This window comes from Aulostomus chinensis, chromosome 15 (assembly GCF_037954235.1).
Source record: "Aulostomus chinensis isolate RoL2024-O1b breed Wild chromosome 15, RoL_Achi_v1.0, whole genome shotgun sequence".
In the NCBI taxonomy this organism is placed as follows: Eukaryota; Metazoa; Chordata; class Actinopteri; order Syngnathiformes; family Aulostomidae; genus Aulostomus; species Aulostomus chinensis.
In genome coordinates, this window is record NC_141334.1 from 16,894,956 (window position 1) to 16,918,479 (window position 23,524).

General features: G+C 42.6%; 1 protein-coding gene across 1 annotated transcript in view; it reads left to right on the forward strand.

The window, feature by feature from the left end:
• The first annotated feature begins 284 nt into the window (after positions 1 to 284).
• LOC147248953 (neuroligin-2-like) overlaps positions 285 to 23,524 on the forward strand; it is a 65,742-nt gene continuing 42,502 nt past the window's right edge. Inside the window, exons 1-2 of the mRNA XM_086226930.1 lie at positions 285 to 1,095; positions 22,075 to 22,826. Of these exons, the coding sequence (XP_086083056.1) occupies positions 22,310 to 22,826 (517 nt within the window). The 5' untranslated portion in view covers positions 285 to 1,095; positions 22,075 to 22,309. The remainder of the gene's footprint in view (positions 1,096 to 22,074; positions 22,827 to 23,524) is intronic.

Genomic DNA, 23,524 nt, shown 5'->3' on the forward strand with positions numbered 1-23,524 from the left:
CTGGCGCTAAAAAAACCAAAAAAAAAAAAACCCCGATGCTGACGTCAGGCTGGTGCAGATCCTCATCTTTAAAACAATCAAAGACAACCCACAGCCTGTTTCCTATTTCAGATGATTTTTTTTTTCCTCAGGCAGGGTGAGTGAGCGCCTGCTCACTGAATTATGCGTCTCACCTCCTCATCATGACAACTAGCTGTGAGATTGAAATATTGCAAGAGGTGCCCTATAAGCGGGAGTCGATGAGACCGCACTGAGAGAGAGAGAGAGAGAGAGAGAGAGAGAGAGAGAGAGACTGGTGGAGCTCGAGCCGTGGGAGCTTCTTCTCCAGCGCAGCCATCGAGCGTCTGAACACTTTAATGACCGCGTCCTCGTTTTTATATTTTTGCTGCTATTGTAAAACCATGAGGACTAAGCGGAAGATGCCCGCGCTGTTCCCCAGACTGAGCCATCTTTTTCTGTCAAGAGCATTAGATACCGAGTGAGAGGGAGAGAGCTCCACGCAAGCGCGCAAAGGGGAGATTGGACACCTGATTTTGAGGACTCTCTTTTTAGACCACTGTTTTACATTTGAAGCCGAACGATATATGTTTCCGAAGGCCCTCTCGGCGCAGTATCGTGGATTATTACTGTTATTAGCATGGACAAACGAGGGAAAGAGGACATATCGCTGCGTTGACTTTTGAAGCAGCGTGCGGAGACTTGACGCTGTGGCGTTACGCATTCGTTTTCACTGTGAGCGCTTTATTCTGTCTAAATTTTACTCTCTGCTGCGTCTCGACATTATTAAAGTCTAATATCTGGGAACAAGACACAGAGCAGGGTGTTGTCAGAGACTAATACGAGGAGGAGGGGGCAGTATGAGGTGTGCTTTTTTTGGAAAAGCCGGAGAAAGACGGACAGCGAGAAGGTGTGCTGATGTGCGAACGCCTGCGACGCGTTACCCTCCTGAGAAATAATTGCGATCAGGGAAGAAATGGCCTAGTTAAAATATCATCGACACGCCGACAGGGGATAGAAACCACGAATCCAGTGTAGATGGACGGGCCATCACCATCGTCATCCTCATAACTCCTGCGCTTGCATCGAATCTTTTAGGTAAGCCATACGTTCTCCACCTCCTCCTTGCAATTTCATGTTCATCCTGGGGTTTTTACGTGTGCGCAATCTGTACGCTTTAGTGACTTTGCACATTGCGCACGTTATCCATCTTGACGCACTGTCACAATTGGGGAATGAGATTTCAATGCAAATCCTCGTGCCACTTTGTTGCTATAGCACATATTTTCTTCCCTTTCAGCGGGAGCCCTCGATTGGCCTTGCCTGTTGATAAGCTGTCACATCTTAACATGATCCGTCTACTGTGAGAATCCAGCAGCAGCGTTCAGTCACCATGCTGCTAACAACATGAGATTCATGTGATTTAATTGGAATCATGTAGAGCCAATCCAACAGGCTGGTCTGTTCCTTTGGGCTCAGACAGGACCCGTTTGCCTTGCCGGTGCAGGTGTATAATAATGCTTTTATTACATCAGCTGATGACTGTGTTACTGCCTAATACCACACAAGCTGCTGTGCTGCAACCAGAGTCTGTGACAGGCCTTGAACTCAGAAGATGTCCTCTCTAATGAACACAACCGCTCCAAGACTCAACGCAGTGCAAACCCGTTTTCTCTCTCTCTCACTCTCACTCACTCACTCACTCTCTCTCACACACACACACACACACACACACACACACACACACACACACACACACACACAGCCAGTGTCCTGGAAGATGCAGATTGTGAATTAAATGCACACACTCTGATGATCCAGGGAGGCTCCATTAATATTCAGCGGTGGTTGGGCAGTGCTCAGTTAATGGCAGACAACAGGACCTCTGTTCTGACAGGTCATAGATGAGGAATGGTGTATTTTCATTTTTAAGGGAGAAAGGCCCTTTTCACGTATACACTGGCAGTAGCTTTGGAGGAGTGACATTTAAAATCCAGCAGAAAACCAATAATGTGGCTTTGCAGATTTTTGTACTGTTAGAATAGCTTGCTCTCTTATGCCTCGTGCCTTTTTGTCTACTTTCATTATTTAAAACTAAACGTGAATGGTTTAAAGGGCAAAGAATGAAAAGCAAAGATCGGGATTTCACAGAAATATAAAACCCGAAATCTAAATATCACTCGAATGTTTTTCTGTGACGATCTATTGCAATGTTTTCGTCACTGATGCATATGTTGCTATGCTAAAGGATGCGGTTCAGTTATTTATCCTATAAACAAAACGGGCTATCACAGTCACAGTGTTGGCATTCAACAATTTACACAATCTGGTGATATTGACCTTTAACACGTGTACTCTGGTCGTGGAACGCTCAGCTGCCATACAAATCAAGAGCTACTTCAACCGCTGTGTGACCGATTCATTGCTGCATTGACACCGCCGAAACACAAGATGACGGCAGAGCTTCTACATGTATGCCACTGGGTTGGAACAAATTGTTTGGGAGTTGGCGAACGCGTGTTGAACACTTAAATTTACATAACTAAATATCATGAAGGAAAGAACTCTGACAGGAGGAGGAAACGTGTGGAGCGGACCTATAGGTCTGTGTCAATACGACGCGTAATTCTTGTGCTTAGGGGGAGCGAAAGAGTGTACGAGCCTGGGAAAGGGAAGCAGCGCGTGAAGGCTAACTAGCAGGAGGATCTGTGGTGAAATACTGTCTTTAAATACATTTCATTAAATAACCCTGGCCTGGTTGGGTGTCAGCTTAGGCCACTGGCCTCGGAGCTTGTGATGTAATACACTGGCGGAAACCCTGCATACGATCTCAAGGTGCATCCAGCAAGACTCCATTCTCAAAGGAGACTCTGCTTGAGGACAACATTGTTTCCTGCCACAACACGATAGCGCTTGTTTTCCTTACTCATTCAGCAATAAAATGCACGAGAATTTTTTTCTTCACAGAATACATCAAGAAATAATCATGATACATCTACAATATTGTTTAAATAATTCTGATTATCATTGTGGCTGTATTCAGGCAGCTCTAATATTTACCGTCCTTTTCAAACGAGCAACTTGTCTTTGTTTTGTTTTTTGGTGCCAGCGATAGATGCGGTCATGGATGCCTCTCCCCAGACCGTCGTATCTAATACACTCCAGCGAATGGCCAATCCAATAAAGCTAATATTATGGTCAGCCTGGTCGTTTAACTTTCCAGAGAAGAAATAGAAAAGATAAAAGGAGTTAAAAAAGAAAAGAAGAACTGTGGCTCACTGGATTGGATAAGAACATAAAATGATGACAAAACATGTAATGTTCAATGGTGTATGTGTGGGCGAGATGTGTGTGAGCAAGTTTAAGTGTCCAAAAGGGCTGAAATGAAATGTTCTGTCCTTCATCACTAGGGGCAGACCCAGAGCTTTCTTTGTCTTGTTGATTGATTGGATAAATATTGTTTCTACAGCTGTGAAGAGCAGCCTCGTCAGATATCCATGCCTGTGTTCATAATCAAAGACGGATTTTAAAGGGACGGTTAGATCATTTTACCCCCAAACAAGTACAATTTAGCACCAACACCAAACTGATGAAATGACCCTTTAATCTGTTCTCTGATTACACTTTGCTGTGTGGTTTGATCAATCCGAGAGTCAACGAGCCTTGTGATGAGAAAATGAGATCGTATACAAACTTAGCATATGCTAGCTTTCTTTCCTAGCAGGCTGCTGCTGGTGAATGTGATCCAAGCTGCTTCAGTTAAACCCCTAATGCCTGACTGACAGTAGCTTTTTACAGAACCTTAGCATTTTTTTATGCTAAGTTATTATGTCGCTTGAGTTCGATTAGATAAATGGGATTCATGTGTTTTTTTTACTCGGTTTAGTTGAACAGATGTTCAGGATGAAATGATCGGAAAATTTCGGTTACAGTGAAAAGAACAACCTCAGTTATTAGTTTTAGCACTGTTTTTATGAGTAGAAATGTGCAATTTTTTTTTTTTAATGCTATGAACACAGAAGTCCTTAGATAGCCAAGTCATATGTTGTGTTCGCACACAATTTGTCTGTTTTTTTAGTCACATTCCCCTCCAACAACAGCCCCGCGTCACCAAATCATCCCAATATTTCCATCTAGCTCAGATGTCCCTGCAGTGATTAAACATGACGTACCTAAATTTATTTTCAGATGTGAAACCAAAACTTCTTGGAGCTGAACGTCCCCATTAGCGGACACAGCTAGCCGATGACCGGGCGGCCAGCACTCACCGTCCCCCGCCGGCAGCAGTCGTCAATAAACCATTTTGGAAGCTGCCGCCTGTGTCTCTATAGTGGTTCGACTTTCCAGCAGCACCAAGACCAGACTGGAGATTGGAGTGAGCGATGATTAGCCCTCCACTGTCTGACTCCACGGGTTTACGCTCAGCATTACTGGTGTTGCCCGATATGAAACGGAGGTGAATTGACTTTGAATGTTTAGCATTTCACGTAAATGCAACTTTATATCACAAACCACAAATGAAATAAGCAGCTATAGATATACTTTTTTGTTTGCATAAACATGGCAATCATGAAGATGACTCATAAATTGCAGTCATTTTCTTCAGCACCAAGCGCTTAGCATCCCTTTTAAACATGTATTATGTCAGCACAAATGGGAAAGGACAGTGTTTCATGCTTGAATTATAGTTGTTATGCACAAGTGAGAAATAATAGAAACGCACATATAAAAACCTGCATCTAAATTTGTCAGATTATCTTGTCTTCAAGGGATTTGCTAGTGTGTGACATCAAGATCTTTCCATGTCATCGCCTATGCCATGAGGTTGTGATGACATGAAAAGTGAAATCTAGTGTTCTTATAAACCAGCAACCCTGGGAATGTATGACTGTCGCCGTCCAGTAGCACCTCGCCTTCAAGCAACAGTCAAATACCTGCTTGTGACTGACAGTGATTTGTTTGCCGATATATTCAGGCATTGATTGGAAGAGAAAGAGGCAGTCGTATCCTATGTTTCGTCCACTATGTGAAGCTCTTTGACTGTTGTGGCTGGCTTCCACCATGTTGCCATTGACTAACGTTGTATGTAGCATCCGCGTGCTTGTGTCTGGGAGACTGTTGTCAACTTAAGTCGATGCCGGGCAGTGAGCGAAAATGAAAATTTGACAAAGCACTACTGAGTTGAAAGGTATTCTCACAGATTCTTTTATTCTGCTGTGAAACATATAATTTGAATTCTAGTTATGCATCCAGATGAACTCTTGTTCTGTCTTTGCTTTAAGTATACCGCGTGTCTCGGGTCTTACCAGTGATGCTGCTACCAAAGGATTTGTTGCTGTAAAACGAGCTGTGTCCACAATATAAAACCTCTCACGCTAAAAGCACTCAAAAGCGGTCCACTATCATCTTGCTGCCATCTCATACTGTAAGAGACTATTTTGAAAAAGGTGTTAAAAAAAAACGAGTGGTCTCCTCGCAGTGACGCATTCACACTTTGAAAAGCTCAGCAGTATTATATATTCCTGTATAAATCTATGGTCTCCTATAACATGGATGCAGTTGCAGTATGAATTTCTGTATGAACTTCAGATCCGTCAGCAAGATTTTAAAGTGACTCTACCAATCAATTTAAATCAGCGGGTGTTTGATTTTTTACATCAAACACTTGTTCGTCCATCCTTTTTAGAGCTCTTCTAATGATGGGTAATTTAGCACAGTCTCAGGGTCCACCAGTCTGTGGCAGTGTCACAGTGAGGACAGAGAAGGCATGTTGGGCTATTTGGAAGTCATAGTACAGTTGGATCAAATTATTTTGTTTATGTTTTCCGGGATGCTTCTGGGTTTCCCCTGCCATCCTTGTTTTTAATGTCACAGCATTATGATTTGTTGGTCAGTCCCTGGAGGACAGTCCAGAGGATTGAGCACTTAGAGAAAGTGTGTATCGGGGGCTCAGAAAGTCCACGAGAAAGCCCTCGTGCACGAACTGTTTTTATAGTGAGGGACTGCCCGGAACCATCAGAGAAGTATCAGGAACATGTTTCAAAATATGTGATTCCTGTGGGCTGAGAGATAGAGGGTTTTAACCTGGGAGTGGACAAAACCCTGGAAACTGAGCTGCAAACTTCCAACAACAACAACAACAAAATTTTTTGGATATCATAGTGTCATATCAAGTTTTATCAATCATTTGGCAGCAAAAATGAATCTCTACAGATATTTCCTTGTATTTGACCCAGCCAGCTGTCATTATCCTAACCCTCCCTCCCACACGACGAGTCAAGACCCTCCAAGCTACCGCATCTTTTCATCAAACATTTACTTTGCAGGGTTTGGATATTTTAATTTCTGTGTTAAGATGTTAAGTCAAAGTAGTCAAAGGAGGTTAAAATGTCCCAGCTCTCAGTCATGTCACGTACATAGAGGAGAAAAGCAGGAGAATGGCTTGACCTGACCCATTATCTGTGAGCAAAACTAAAGCTGGAGAAGCGCTTGTGCAAATGCCATGGTAACCATCTTGTGTAACCTCTTCTGAACAATATCGTATAACAGCCATCCATGAGATAAGCCGGGATAAGCACTGTCCTGTCTTGTACAGTACAGAATATCACACCAAAGCCTATTAGAATATCTGGTAATTTAATGTGTCTTTTATGAGCTGCTGAGGAACAAACTCATTAAAACACCACACGTGACCTTTCTGGCATTGCAAAAGTTTCCCTCTTCAAGTAATCAGATATGATCCATTAAGCAGATGCATCATTTGATTGAGCAGTGATGCACAAGCTGGCATTCAGATATGTCATGTATTATTAAAAAAAAAACAAAAAAAACAACCAGCATATCTTTCAAGCTGTGTAGAAACTGAACGTCGTAATATCCCTGGTTTTGTGTCTAGAAGCTGGTCCCACATTGCACTGTCAGAGAGGTTCAAAGAGGGCTGGCACCTCAGTCCTCCGACCGAAGACAGCCTGGGACAAAACTCTGACGCTGTGAGAAATTCAAGTTGACCATGTCAGCGTGTGACCGCCACTACAACCTACATCCGCGAACAAACCAAAAAGAATGCGACATGTGACACACTCTGATTGCAGCTAATAGACTTGTGCCACCATAGTGGAGTCTGCTCTGATGTCTTAAATCCACAGCTTGGCTTGCATAGATTTATAAGATTGCTAAGATCTCACGGTCTATTAGAGGCAATTGTTTGTGGTGTACCCTTCGTCATATTCGGCAGGTGGTGCTCTTTAGAAACCTGTGGGCTCTGACGACATGGATTGGACTGAGAATCAGTTTAAATGTGGCTCTCAAAATAAACGAAGTACACAGTCCATTTATGTATGTAACTTTTTCATATTCAAATGAGCACATTTATCTCAATCGATTCTAAAAATGTTCAAAGCCAGAGGAATCCATTATTTTAATGAAGATCCCGTCAGCTTGTGAGTGGAATCGTCCACTTTTCAGCTTAACTGTCTATGACCGAAGACTGGCCAATTAGTCTCAGTTTAGTCTCTGAGTTTCTGAGCTGCTGTAATTTACAAGCATGAGCAGCATGACGGTTCATGCATGCACGCGGACACACACGCACTAGCGTCATCAACATGGATGTTTTTCTCTGTGAGTGGAGAAGACAGGAGTATTTGCAAGTTTTTTAAAAGAGGTAGAACAACCATGAAAACTTAACGGAGCTTCCACAGAATGTACAGAAGCTCAAAGTAAATCAAGACCCTCACCATCACCGTGCTGAACATGGCCAATTGCAAAGAGGCTAGCAAGGTACAGCAGTCAAAGTTAGCAAGCCAGCAGAGAGAGCTGTCCTCTGACTATCAGAAAAGTGCAAACACTGCACTTCATTCAGAGTTTGTAATTTCCATCCATTTTCTACTGCTTATCCTGTTAAGGGTCATGGGGGGTGGAGCCTATCCCAGCAGCTTTCGGGCGAGTGGCGGGGTTCACCCTGGACAGATCGCCAGTCCATCACAGGACCAACACATAGAGACAGACAACCATTCACTCTCACAGTCACACCCACGGTCAATTTAGAGTATCAATCAGCCTCGTCCCCTCTTGATGTCTTTGGACTGTGGGAGGAAGCTGGAGTACCAGGGAGAACCCACGCAGGAACAGGGAGCCGGAGCACACCCAAGCCAGGACTCGAACCCGGAACCTTTTTGCTGTGAGGCGACAGTGCAAACCACTGTATCACCGTGCCACCGGAAGTTGAGTCATAACTCTTATTGTATACTCTTAACTGGTAAAGACCAGTTCTAGTTTCCAGTATAATAAACCTCCCCACTGGGATGGAGTGCACACAGCTTGAAATTTGCAATTTAACTAGCTGCTATTTTTCTCTACGTTTGGAATTATCTCAGTGAATGTGTAAGAGTGTGTGTAAAGATTTGACATCTGAATAACCTTGTGTGTATCCAACCTGTTCTCATAAGGAAAGAGATTTCGACCCGAGTTCAATGTTTTAACAAATTTATGAGCTTTGTCAAATTCTACCTGAAATTTAAAAAAAAAAAAAAAAAAAAGTGGGCATGTTTTCAGTGAGCTCTATCGTCACAGCACTGGAGAGATGCAAATGCAACCCTCAGAGGACTACATAATGACAGAATTACACCCTGTTGACTAAAGTAGTGAAATCCAGCTGAGAACCACAGCCTGGGAGTACAGTTGAAGAAGAAACTGTTGTTGTGAGCTCTGGACTTGCTGTAAACATGGTGAGCGTTGTTGTGATGTGAAGACTCTGGTTGGTTGTTAGCGCTGCAAGCTTTGACACTATAAATTACACACATCATGTGGTTTGTGAACTGCTGACTTGGCCTTTATATGCCAGAACATTTAGCTGTTTTATTGGCGTAGGGTTATTAGTGCATTTTAGTTTCGGATGTTTGTAGACAGAAGGCCAGCGCTCCGCTAACCTTGCCATATATCACATGCTAAACGGTCTGATTTCTGTGGTATAGTCATACAAAGAGACCAATTTTGTTGGTAGATGCAGATGTGCTTCTTGTTAGAATATTCTAAAATGCAAGACTAGTCTTCATTCATGGGAGATATTTTGGGTCTAAATCAATCATATACAGTACAGTATTTGACAGTTTAATTAAGACTGTGTCACATAATTCAATTTACTGGACATTCCTGGATTCATTCCTCAGAACACAGCAGGGTAAAAGTCATTGTCCCCAATAAACTGGGCTGCACTGACGTCACTCCCGCCTTACTGGCCATAAAATGTGGAAATCCGAAAGGCCATGACCTCTGGTTAGAAGGCCGTAAACCTTAATCTCTTTTTCAGCTCTCTCAGCTGAACTTGCATCTGAAAACAAGTGAAAGTAAAATCCACACCACTTGATGAAGAACATCAGGAAGCCACCAAGCTCCAGCACGCATCCACGCTGCCCTAATGATCTTGAGGAGAAACCATAGATGCCGAATTACAAAGGAAAGAATGTGAGGTCGGTGAATATCTTCAATCTTGGTCGGAAAGATAATAATGCAGCCGTTTTTTTTCACATTACCGTCTAATTGTAACTTCCCGATTGGCTGCTGATTGGCCGTTCGTCGAGCCAGGGCTATGTATGGACACAGTCACTCTTCGGCAGGAACAGAATCTTGGAGCATATAGTTCCTAACAATCATAAAAAAGTGTATTAAATTAGAATAACTAAGTCCTTGTGTCAGGAGCGGTTTAGAATGAAATCCAGTTCAATGAGAAATCCTACCTCCTCGATCAGCAGCCCAAAAAGGCTCGTATGTTCATTGATTTCAGTAGCATTGAAGCCCATACTACACCCCCCATCTTTTATTCAACTAACCTTAGACCAGTACCTCTGGAGAACAGGAAACCTCTCAACACTTTTGGGCATACAAATCATTTCGGCAGAATACATTACATACGAGTCTTAGTGCTCTTCTTAAGCTAACTACATCATCTATGCAGCCAGCCCATCTGTCAAGGTATGCTTTCATCTGAACATGACAGTCCTCTGAAGGCAACATTTAAATTTCAGCAGCTGCTTGTTTTTGTGGCAGCTTGAATAGAGCGGCAAAGTAAACTGTACGTGTTTACTGAAATGAATGATGATCAGTCAGAACTGCCCGGGTGTGACACAATGAAGCAGGCTCGTGATTCGGGACAAGCTGAACTCTTCTGGCGAGAAAAAGACGGCAATCTGCTTTCACCCTCCCTAAACAGATGAGCAGTGTTCAGTATGGGAGCAGCTGCGAGACTTGAAGGTGGTTGTATTAATCGTGATTATGATTGTCAGTGGTCAAAGAAAGTGCACCTGTCATCTCCCTCACGTGCAGCCTATTAAGTACCTGCACCAAGGAGGTAATGTTGTTGGTCTGTTAGTCTACTGGTCTTGTTTTCTGCCATTTGCACGTGTCCCCAGCTTTAAAGGGACACTCCAAGCTGGAAAATAAAGCTTAGCACAATGAGTGGTAGTGTTATGGCTGAGTGGTAGTTTACCTCTGTCAAAAGTCATTAAGCGCATGTTTCTCCAAAACGGTCTTTTCCTGTGTTAATACACTGGGGTTCTGCATAACATTCATCTTTAAATACCAATTTCAAATTGGAGTACATGATCTGATTTAGAATCTAGTTGGAACTCCTCTCCTGACCAGGCGCAGTGATCTGCATGTCAAAAGCCACGTCGTAACCTTGGCCAACTTACCGTTTGTTGACAACTAGAAGAGCAACCGCTGCTCCCACTCCCATGGACCCATGGTCCATTTTTCAAAAGAGGATGAGGGGGATTACCTCTGGAAAAACCAAGATCCTGAACCTGATCAGTTTGATGAACGTAACACAACTGTTCATTTATTTTTCCTGGGATCCCCTGTGATATTGCAGGTTTAACTGCATCCACACACAGAGTTCCACTGGTTTATTTTCAGAGAAAAAGGGGTTGCGCGTCGCTAAAGTGGACACAACACTATGCAGGTCCTCCCAGCCTTTCTGAAAACATCTTAATTATTAATTTGTTTGGATACTCTGAACACAGTTGGACCACAGCGCATTACCACCAACACTGCAGCAATGGAGCAGAGTCTCCCCAGTGAAAAGGACACAAACCAAACAAACATATAAACCAATTGGACCTCATATAGTTACAGAAGCACAAGCTTTACATCTGAGATAAGGTGTTTAACATGCTGGTGTAATCACATCAACTACAACTGCAAGCTTCTCCAGTTTAAAGACTAAAGTCACATTCAACTTTCCACTTCCACTCACAATTTCTCCAACCCAGTGGAGCTCAGTCATCGTACCTCTTAACTCTCTCATGCATGATATCATTTATATTGGACAATTATACATTTAACTTAATAAAAAATGCCAACGACCGAGACTTGGTAAGCTTGTGATTTTATAGTCCAATACGTCTTTCAGTTTCCTTAATGATCCGTCGTGCACTTTGTGAAGTTTTACTCCGAAATGACGCCGGGCAACGGTGGCAACATTGATCACAGACCCAACACCATCGTTTTCTCCCTTTCATGGTATTTACTTGTCAGGTTGCATGTACCTAGAAATGTATAAATGGATAATGTTTTTGAGTCAGAAATGAGAATTCAAGTTTATTGAGCTTTATTGGCTGCGTTGCAGTGGCTTAACATTTCAGTCCTTGTCAAAATACTTGAGTTTTTTTAGAAGGATATCTCAGAAAATAATGGGCAGATTATGATTAAATGGGTTTTAATGATGTCAATATTAAAAGAAACAAGGCGTTTTGGAGATGGATCCCGATCCTACCAGCCAATGGCAGGATACAGGAGGATATTTTTCTTTTTAGTCTAACTCCTGGACTCCATGTGAAATGGCTGTTTGAGACTAAGAATCACCCTGGTCTAAATCTGGACCTCAGAAGAATCTGAGTATATTTTGATGAAGTTTGTGGAAACTGTAATTTAATTTTGTATTAAGCTCCTGGAGATGATGTGGCTCACGTTCTGGATCAGTGATCTGCAGATGGGAGGCAAGAAAATGCATGAATGGTTTTTGAAGCTACTTGTCTTCTGTTTGCATGTAGCTTCCTTGGCTGGGGTATGCACTGAGGGATTCTATGTAGTTTTCTGTTGTTGTTGTTGTTGTTTTGTTTTTTTAAATGGTGCAGTATGATATCAACATCCGTCTTAAAAATCCTCTATCTCATTTCAGGAATTATGTGGGTCATGTAATTTGTCGTTCAGTTTTACCGAGACGGGTCAGGTAAAAGGGGAGGGGAAACAATGTTTCTGTATTTTATGAATGAACACCTTTATTTTGAAAATAGTGCTAGTTAATCCGTCATTTTTATTGTCTTCTTACTGCGTTGGTCTTTTGTGGGAGGCCACCTGACGTATGCAGGACGTGTGGATCAGTACACATGCTGATGCCACCAAAAAACACACCGTGGAACCAGATTTTTTTTGGGGGGGGGGGTGGTGGTGGCTATCCAACTCAAAGATAAAAAACCTAAATCACTGGTCACCTTAAACTACCCAACTTAAAAAAACAACAACAACAAAAAAAACACTCAACATGGAAACAGGGGTCATTCATCCTGGATTGGGATGGGACAGGATTATGTTCGCGGGACCGAGATGGGGCAGGAGTGAAAATCTACTCCTGTGTCACCCTCTAATCCAGACTGCAGCTGTGCTTCCATCTCCCCCCACTGACCACACACTTCCGTAACAATGTGTATTATTGTGCATAGTGTCAACCATGTGTGCTTTTTCCAGCCTAGTATTTCTTTGTGCTCGTATGATCTTACGTAAGAGTGAAGCAGGTGCGGCTGACATGTGTCTCAGAAACACTGCCCCTAAAAGCATATTGCACTTTACACAGGGGACCATGGGGATAACAGGTAACAAAATGCCAAAAGCTTTTACACTTTTTGAAAACATCCAAGTGCAAGTGGATACTAATGATTTATTTAAAGAAAGAGTGAAAAGGAAAAAAAAAAAAAACAATCCCCTAACTGTCCCACTCGGGATCTAATTTTGAAAACATAATGCTTTTCATTATAAGATAATGCAAGATCATGCATTTATTCTTCTTGCTGCTGTGACAGGAGTGTAACTGAGATGGTGACTAACTCAGCGGGTGATGAGTGACAGTTTACATCGACCACCTTCTCTTGTTCTTGCTTCAGTCAACCTCTGCACAGAGCATGTTGACAGGGGCGCACACTCTCTCTGACACTTACATTGTTCTCATCTTCATAAACAACCCCACAAGCTTAACGTTTCACTCCCCACGTCCTTTTGAAACACTCTGAAGAAATAAACGTGAGAGCTGACTTTTTCCCTTTTTTTTTTTGTCACTTAACTCCTGACATAAGAGAGACAGTGTTAATATGACAACTGCAACAACTGGATTAATGTCTTTATTAGTCTACGTGAATCTTAGTGTAGTTAGAAAGACTGCAATTTCTCCTTTAAGGTCAAAGCCACGGTGTTGGAGCAAAAGCTCCAAACCATTTAAAGATAAATGACCAGATGCCTTTTTAAGAGACAACGTAATACTTAAGAGTCTTCTCATTTTCCTGATTTACACCTCCTCATCTTCTCTCTCCTCCATCCTCCTGCTATTGACCTGGAAAACGAGTTAAGCGTGTCATCTCAGGATGTCTCTGAAATGCCGGTTCAGTCTGAGGAGAAGTCTTTTCAGTACTCATGACTTATAAAAGAGGTGCGGCACAGCTGGGATACACAGTATTGTGCATTGCTGACACATTGTTAGAGATTGGACAGTAAATTATTCAAGTGTTTATAATTAAATGGTCAATCAAGTGTTGTCCTACCAAATCAGCAACAAATACGGACTTGTGATGCAGGCTGCAAAAGAGTTGAGACAACATGCAGAGGTCTTCCACGTGAAACACGTGAATCCAACAAATGAATTTCAAACACAAAACTCTGAACCTTGTTCTCCAAACACATAAATTGCAAACAGGAAGGCTAGAACGCAGGCAGGTGCTAGAAACAGGGAAGAAGGTTAATCAGAAAACAGTGGCACAATCTACACCGGGGAGGCAAAGCAACGAGGCGCCAGTGAAACCAGTTGTGGGAGCAGGCACTCAATAGAGCGGGAAACACCCAAGGGCAGGAAGTAAAGCACCCATAAACACAAGTGGTTTCAAAATAAATCAACAAGAAAACAGTCCTATCAGCATTGTGACAGTTAATAATAGTAAGGCGGTTTAATGATGAGAATAGCAGTTCCAGCCGATGATTGCTGGCAACAGCTTGGTTACTGTGAATGTTAACATGCATGCATTTCAAAATTGCTGCCGCCTTAAGAAATTTAAAAAAACAAAACAAAACAAAACAAAAAAATACAATTCCCCTGCCTAAAACACAGAACCACGGGAGAGGAAAGGAACCTGCTATTGTGGTGCCTCTTGAATCGAGGACAGACTGGATATGAGGCGATCAGGTCTTTGTAAAATAAAGCAAACACCTGCTACTGCAACCATCACAGCTGAGTGATGAAGCCAGTTTGGTGCTACGGGCTTAATTGCAACCGATGCCCGTGCCAAGAAAAGCCAGATTTTATTGATACAAATTCAATCTGTATTGTAATCACAACACAGCATAAATCACATACATCCTGTCTGGGCAAACAAGAGAAGAGGTAGTTGGGGGGAGGGAAGATGGATCAGATGTGACTGTCACAGACAGTAATGAATTAGTCAGACCTGCACATTGACAACAAAGCATTTATAACACACTGGCAATAAGAACAGGAGAACCACAGCCGTGGTATATGACTGGGGAGGTCTGAGTCGCCCTGGCAACAAAGAAAAAAAAAATGACCTGGATGGTTGTCAACTGATGAATCACTTATTAACCTTCAAACTAAAAAAAAATGAAGCATGTGATGTGATGTGGTGAGATACTTGGGGGCTGTTGTTGTCACGTTTCAATGAGTTGACGCTACTAGTAAAGTAAAGGTGGGCGCAGTGTCTGGTCCATGGCTGCATTCTGCTTGAGTTTTATGTCAAACTGATCACCGGGATGTTTCAAGTCTCCTTCATTCAGGGAGGCTAGCGTTAGCTGGTTAATGCTCTCTTCAGTTAACTTGTTTTCTCCAACTTCGTCTTTACAACCAATCTGTTTTCTTGGTTTAATATAACACAAGCTCATCATCCGCTGTTATTATTATTCAAATGTAGAGCAGTTAGACTGTACCATCATGTCTCCATGACTGTGCTGGCTCCTTTATTGAATGTAATGGGCGATTCTCTTCTTAAATTAGCTTCAAGCTGGAGGCCAAGCAGCTGTCAGACTGCTCCCCCAAACTGTGTATTGCCCACAGTCACCAACACAGCCACCATTTCACCTAGATCATCACTAATTAATCTGTCATCACCTTGTACACACTACTTCTGCTTGACACATCGAGCTACTCACAATTAGCCAAAACGCTAATGCCGGCCCCACGCTGGAGGATAATCAGGAGGATTTTGGTTCTTATTCACAGACAGTTGAGGGGGTCCCTTCTTGAGACTGCTCTGAACTGATTATCCGCCCAGATGATGCTTTAGTATGAGTGGTTTTCCAGGTTTCACTCATTAAAGATCAAACTTGATCTTTCTATTGTCTTGATGAAGAATCACATGGATGGGATGTTGAGCAGAAGCCTGCCATAGTCAATGAGAGCTATTGAAGAAATGTCATTTCCAGCTCAACTCCAGCTCATTCCGCAAAACGTCCAAACCAGGCCTGCCCTCTTTTGTTTTTTTCCAAACAAACAAATGATGGCAACCGTCCGCCACCATGGTTGTTTCTGTAAGTCCCTAGTCCCGCCACTCTCAAATCATTCAGTAAACACAGAGTGTGTACTTCTGCATGTAGACTAAATCCTCTAATAGGTGCGTTCTCACAATTAGAGTATTAAGAAGCAGTCAAATATGTCCATGAAACCATTCATCTATTTTCTATAGCGCTTATCCTCTTAAGGGGAGCCTATCCTAGCAGCCTTTGGAGGAGATGGACAGGTCATCTTTGGACTGTGGGAGGCACCCGGGGTACCTGGAGAGAACCCACGCAGGCACAGGGAGAAAATCCCCGGGCTTGAACCGGGGCTCAAACCCGGAACCCTCTTGCCGTGAGGCGACAGTGCTAACCGCTGCACCACTGTGCTGCCCCGTCTGTGTAACCAATGTTTTTAAAATCTGAAAATCCTCTATGACTGTTAAGGCACAAGAAGGCAGGCCTGTTGTGTCGGTGTGGCTGGTAGCTGAGAGGATATCTTCCTCTGCTTGGGTGGTGATGAAGGGAGCTGGAAGATAAAGGGGTCTTCCGTGTGATCTACAGGTGTTAAGCAGACAGAATAGTGGTTACCAGCAGCAACATATTGATTTTCTTTGGTCTAGCGGGGACAGGGGACCTTTTGCCGAACGTGTCTTACCTCCCATCACCCACTGCTGCTTTACCAACCTGAATTTGATGCTTCATTAAGACCTCGTCGACTGACTTCTGCTTCATCTAGCTGGGAACATTTTCACGCTGTTAATTATTGGGATGAATTCATAGTGAAGTATTGTATTTTAAACCAAAATGACTGAAAGTGGCCTGATCCATGTAAGAAGCCTGTACAAGATATTTGTTGCCATTAGTAAAAAGTGATATGTTTGTGCGAATATCCCCACATTTTTCTGGCTGCAGTGAGATGAGGATGGGAAAGCAGTGACAGATGGAGAGGCCGTGGCATCTCATTGAGCTGCTCTTGGGGTCTGGAGAGCTTATGGTAAATAGAATAAATTGTGGCAAGAAGCTCACCGCTTTCATCAGCGCTAATAACACCGCACGGTTCAATAATGGGGTCACCATGAAATTAACAGCATGACAAGAACTCACAACTTATGTTTATTTGAAGGGATTAACCTAATTAGAACATATTTGGCGGAGAGAGATTCAACAACAAGTTCAGAATGGTATGTTGTTGCACTTATAGAGAATATAGAGCTCTCGCACAGTCGGCAGCACGTATAATGGAGTTGTAGTTTTGGTTCATTCAAGGTTATTAGTTCAAATGAGCACATGACAAATCAGGTGAAAAATTAAAAACTTGAAAAGCGGATGAATTAACTGCTACTCCTTTGGACAGATTGTGAAATGTGACCTCGATCAATCCCTGGGCATTGCGGTTCCTCCATGTTAACGCTGTTGTAGTCTAATCTGCCAGTAATATAATAAGAATGATGTTTTGTATTTATTTGCAAATGATTTCTTTTCAGTACTTACAAATTCTAGAGACTGGTATTCATTCATTCAGCTTGGTCCTATTGGTAGTAGCATCCCTGTGATTGAGTGGAAAAGAGGGCTAAAAGAAGTATGACTGAAGACAAAAATGTTTTAAGAGCTCAACTTTTTATCCAATTAAAAAGACAATTCTTACAAAGAGTTCGGTAGATAAAAGGCGCTATTTTTGGCAAATAATTTCAGACATTGTGACCTAAAATTAGCGGATGACGCTGATTTTACTTGACTATTTGGGTCTCAAAGCAAGTGAATCACACATGATTCTAATTGACAAGAATAGATTAAAACTTGTCTCACAGTAGCCCATTTTAAAATGCTGTAATGTTCACTGCAGTTGGACTGTCAAGTCCACCGCATATGTGCCCTGTTGCTTCAGCACCAAAGGTGCATCATAAAGTTGGAAAACAGAGGAACTGTCAGACTTCTGGGCTTTTTAGGAAATGAATTCTGATGTCACGCAGCATTTTCAAAGACTTGTAGCTTTTTTTCCTCATTTCCTATTCCTGTACTACCCGCTACATCCCGGAGGTCTGCAGAGGGGCCAGATTTTGGAAGGTGCCAAATAATGTCGAGTATGAAAGAAGAGGGTTCCCTTTGGCTGAGCCTTCATACAGATGTACATGTCTAATATCTGCTCCGCTCCTGAGAAACTCTCCTGTTAGCGTCTCATTTTATCAGCAAGACAATTTCTTTAACCTGTCTGGCCAATTGGAACCTTTTAGAGAACAAGAATGCCTGTTTAATTTGAAACAGCCCGCTCCTTTTTCAGCGGCCTGCTGTTAGACAGTATGGTTGCTCACTTAAAGACCAAACATCCCTCTGAAATCCATGTTTTTTTACACACAAAAACCACATGAAATACATATGCAATGTGTGCAGTTAATTGATAACTCATTTTACGCATGCCCATTTGCTTCTAATGAATCCCTGCAGTCGAATTAGTAGTTGCCATAGAGAGAAAAATAATTGAATGCTACATGGTATAACTTGTTACCTCAATTTAATTGATTTGTGGCCAAAGATATAAGGTGTTCAAAGCTATTAAGTAACTGAATTATATACGTAGTCATGTTTTAATTAAATCTAGGACGCAAGTTATTTCTCAAGGACCCAAAGTAACAATAAAAAAGCTCTCCGCTCCCTTTTTTTCTCTCTGTGGCCACGCTAAGCCTCTGTAGCTGTCAAAGTCGTTGTGCACCAACTTCAAACTCCAGATGTCCCTGCAAAAGACCAGATATAAATGCGTAAATGGACAATAAATGACTGTATCTTGACATTGTGGGTTGCAAGACAATACAATACAGCAAACAGACATCAGATCTTGTTTTTGTTTTTTACAATTTAATTATCCCATTCCTCAGCACTCTAGTTGGCAGATGTGCAGGTTTTCTCAAAAACTCAGCACTCTGTTTCTGGCCTGCCATGCTGCTTCTCATCCACATATGTTGACTAGTGGAGAAGAGCAACTTAAGAGCTGAAGTAGGACATGTGGTTTTAACACTCACAGTGGAAGTAAAGCAAGAAAGAGTCCCTTGGAAAGCATTTTCCTCAAACATTGCCTTTCTGTGAAATTTTCACAAACACTTTGACCGCTCCATTTAAACACTGCCATAAAAGTGTCCCACTGGCAGGTAGATATTACCTTCTCAAACAGCTTCACCTGACAGGACTACCTATTATATAAAACAGAGCGGAAAAAAAACAGCTCACATCAGCCTGGTGATTTGTGTGTCAATTGATAGCTTTTTATGTGTGAAAATTGACGTTCCACGCCATTTCAGCTCACGGATGGTTAACGTGAACAGATGTTACGGACGTTTGCTTACTACCATTTGCAAGTCACATGTGAGAGGTTGAGAACACACTAATTTGTGCTTACCGTAGACTGTGCTCACGTGCAACATGCAACGCCTCATTGAATTTTACACGTGTGTGCACAACAACACCACAGCATGGGCAGCAAGGCGAGTGATAGAGAATGCAAACACCCATGCTATAGCAGTCTGTCAGGACACTCGAGTGTGTGCATCCTGCTTTTGTCATTAAAGGGGCTCTGACCTTGGGCTTGTGCTGCGTGTTCATTTGCATGTGCCAACAGGACACTGACAAAATTAAATGCATGTCAAAATCTGGTAATAATACGCAGCTCTTTTGAAAATAGCAATGCTATTGGAAAACACCATTTATTCAATGTATTGTGTATTGTACATTGCCTTGGTACTTCACCACTCCCTCATCTGGTTGGAAATGGCTCTACTTCCTCTGTGGGAAATTAACAAAATCTTCCCTCTAGTATTTTGAAACCAAATATATTTTATGTCCATTTCATGAGTACAAAAAAATTATAAGAAATTGTTATACTTTATATGGAACTTCTTGCTGGGTGCAGTGACTTCCTGGAGTCTTGCCATGACTGTGAGGTTGCCAGGCAACCAACCAACTGATAATGCAGGTCTGTCCTGGCCAGAAAATAGTCCTGAACGTAACACTTTGTAAAATGACAACTTGATATTGTGTTGACTGAAGTGCATCGTATATACGGACACCTTAACTAATTGCTGCTGTAGTGTTGTAAAGTGGGTGTGTGTTTCAGTAATTAGTCAGACTTTGAGCTGAAGCGTTTAAACAGCAATAGAAATGGATGATTGTCAAAGAAGATCATAAACACCATAATCAATATATTGTCGTATTTAGAATAAGGTTAACAGTTGGATTACTACCATCCATGGAGAGGAAACATAGCCACTCAAGCTGGCAGAGGCCAGGTAAAGAAGGAATCAATGAATAAATAAATACAGGGAGATCAGGGAGGGTTAATGACTTATTGGGCTATTGAAATACCGTGGACTTGGCGATCTCTGGTCACCTTTGCTAAGCTACTGTAAGCTAATCATCTCCTGAGTGAAGCTTCATCCTGTGTCAGACCGACAGCCGTGACACTGGTGATGGTCTCTGCAATGATGCCATTTCCCGTAGTGTCAAACTAAGCAAATCTAGTTGGCTGTCATGAAAGGTGATCCAGAATCCGATGATACATCTCTTTTGTGTCTTTGCCTTTCATTGCAAAACAAGGGCGATAGCTTCTCTATATCACGCTATCTTACACCCTCACAATGAGTCTTCTACAGCATGAAGAGAGTCATGTACTGTGTAAAATTGACATTAATCCTTTTCTGACTTGCCTTTTTAGCCTGACTATGTATGCGCTCGAACTTTGAAGTTTCAGTGTGTCTTGACAAATTTCACAACCTCCTCAGAATGTGTGTCAAAAGATGGAGTCACTCAAGTGGGCTTTAATTAGCTGAATGGTTTTTTTTTTCCCACAAAGTTTGTCCCTGTTTGTCCTTATGAGGCAGACAAGCACTCACATCAGTAATTTGAACATCCTGTAGGACTGCACGCCATCTTTCCACTTTATTCTACTGTCATCTCTTGTGTCTGCTGGCTGGCAGTGGAGTGTGGATATTGCAGGATTGAGGGTGGAGGGATGAGGTGGCATTCAACCAACAGTTAGCGCCACATAAAGCCTTTATCACACCTAAACGGCTTCGTCTCCAAAAGCCAGAGTGAGATAAGCACTGCCCATTCATCCGTAATAATGTGGGAGCAAGAACCAACTGAACTGAGTTGAGAGAGAGAAAGGCTAACTCTGACACAGTGTGGATTGCTTAAAAGGGTGCAGGGCCAATGGGGGTTAGTTTGTTCACTCCTCAGAATGATGTGTGAACAAGCTTTTGCGTTCTCTGTGGGTTAACATTAAAAGTGTAACTTCACCCCCTGGTCTTAGGTCAACTGATTTTGAAAAAAACGCTATATGTGGATAAAGAACTGAAACAGGAGGGGAGGGGCTAAGGCGAGGGGCAGTGTCGATGAATACAGGAGTTGAGTCAGTGATCCAGCCAAGGAGAACGACAGACTTCAGCGCTGACCTTTCCCTCTAAAATCCCATGAGGTTAACATTTAGTGAGTCAATTCTGGAAGTGTGCTCCAGCCCCAATCATGTGCTGGTCTCCCTCACTGTGCAACGAATCCCTTTCCCACAATTCCAATCAGTCTTTTTGATGCAAGGGTTGGAGGTGCAGCAGCAGTCACTTCTAAGATGAGAACCCTTCTCTACAAAGCTGGAGGTTGATCGGAGCCTTTCGTGTGAAAGACAGATGGCTGAGAGTAGCAAGGCAAATTACAACCTCTAGAGAGCATTGCAGCATCTCTGAGTAGTGATGTACCATTAGTTACCTCTGTCAGGGCTCAGAGGAAGCGTGACCGTCTAGCAACCGAAGGGTCGCTAGCTTGATTCCTCGCTTCCCCCGAAGAGTGTGTCAAAGTGTCCTTAAGTAGGATACTGTCCCTTAAATTGTTCCTGATGATGCCTTGCATGGCAGCTTCCATCATCAGAGTGTGAACAGGCGAATGAGATCACATTGTAAAGCGCTTTGAGTATTACCAAAGTGGAAAAAAAAGCTATATAAATAGACCATTTATCATTTTAGAAGCTTAATGTTTGTGAAAACTTGCAAAGAAAAAAGAAAACAGTGTAAATTCCTGTGAAGTGTCTCGTTCAGATCCGTTCCTCTGGACACAATATGAAAGTTTGGCTTTGGGGCAGTATAAATGTACTATAAAGGAGTCAACTACTGGATCATAAGTGTCATTGTTCCTTTTTTAGCTCATTGAATAGACACCTCAGCCATGGTAAAAAGCAACCCTTCACCTTTTTATCACCTTGTTCCTATTTCAAACCCGCGGAAAGGACTTAAGAGAGCACCTACCCGCAAGTGCTGACCCCTCCGTCATGTTTGTGTCTTTCAGGTGTAATTGGCCTCCTGACTGCAGCTCTGGACCCATCAAGAGTTCCAGAGAGGAAGACAGATGAGACCACAGTCTACCCGAGAATGCTACCAATCCCACCACCACTGTTGCACCATGTCAACCCAAGAAAACTATTGACCTGTCCCCTTCTGCAAATCCTCTTTTTGCCTTTGTTTTCCCCCATAACTCAATGAATTTAGGACCCCTCCCTTCATCCTGCTGAAGTCCTAGTGATATGACTAAAAGAGCCTTTATTTTGGACATGTTGTTTTTTCCTCTCAATGCTGCCAGCCACCAAGGCTATGGTGGGAAATGTCATTACAATTCTCAGCAGATTGCTAATCACTGTCTAGTGTGGCTCTTGGGGCTGGGGCTACACCTGACGCTCTCTTCATGTCAACGGGTCGACCCAAAATACCCCATAGTATCCACAGGCTATGGGAAGGTCCGTGGTATCAGGAAGGAGCTCAACAACGAGATCTTGGGCCCTGTTGAACAGTACTTAGGCGTCCCATACGCCACCGCTCCTATCGGCGAGCGCCGCTTCCAGCCTCCCGAGGCTCCGGGCTCGTGGCAAGAGATCCGCAACGCCACCGCTTTTGCACCTGTGTGTCCCCAGAATGTGCACGGGGTCCTACCTGAGATCATGCTGCCAGTGTGGTTCACAGATAACCTGGATGCCGCCGCCATCTACGTTCAGAACCAGAGCGAGGACTGCCTTTACCTCAACATTTATGTACCCACGGAGGATGGTGAGTGAGACAAAAGTCGTACTAAATGTTAAACTGTTCTGTGCATTTGGAGAGGGTCAAAGGAAGCGTGAATTCCCCGGTCTGAGTCTGTTCCTCAGCCTAATCTCTCTTGCCTCTTTGCATCACACTGAGAGAAAAATAGTATTTTAATTCAGTACACAAACAGCCTTTTCTCTTTTTTTTTTTTCTTTTTTTTTTTTACCCGTTTTTAAATTAAGCACACCCTTGGAAAAGTGTAATTTTTGATGAGTTAGTCAGGATTTTATTTGGATGTAGAGGAAGACATCTATTACGTGAGCCAAAAGACACCAGGGAGATTACATATCCCCTGATAATCCCCCGTGCTTCTTATATTAATGTCAGTCTCAATTACCATTGGTTATTGATATGAATGGTTTTGTAGCAGTGCTTTGTCAAGCACAGTCACGTATGCTTTCTGTACTGCTAAGTCTGTTCAAAGATTTTCAAATTTAAATTGAGCTCCTTTGCTTTTGATACAGTCTCTCCACTGTCATCTAAGAAGCAACTATTATACGTATTGTAATGTATTTATGAATAGAGTACTATGGGTTGGAATGTCGTTCTTAACTGGCGTTGTGGCTCGTGTGGTCCCATCCATCAACCAGTGGGAGGTTCAGAGGGCATCAGCTCAACTGACAGTACACAGCAACAGTGGTCTTGTTGCAGAGGCATTTGAA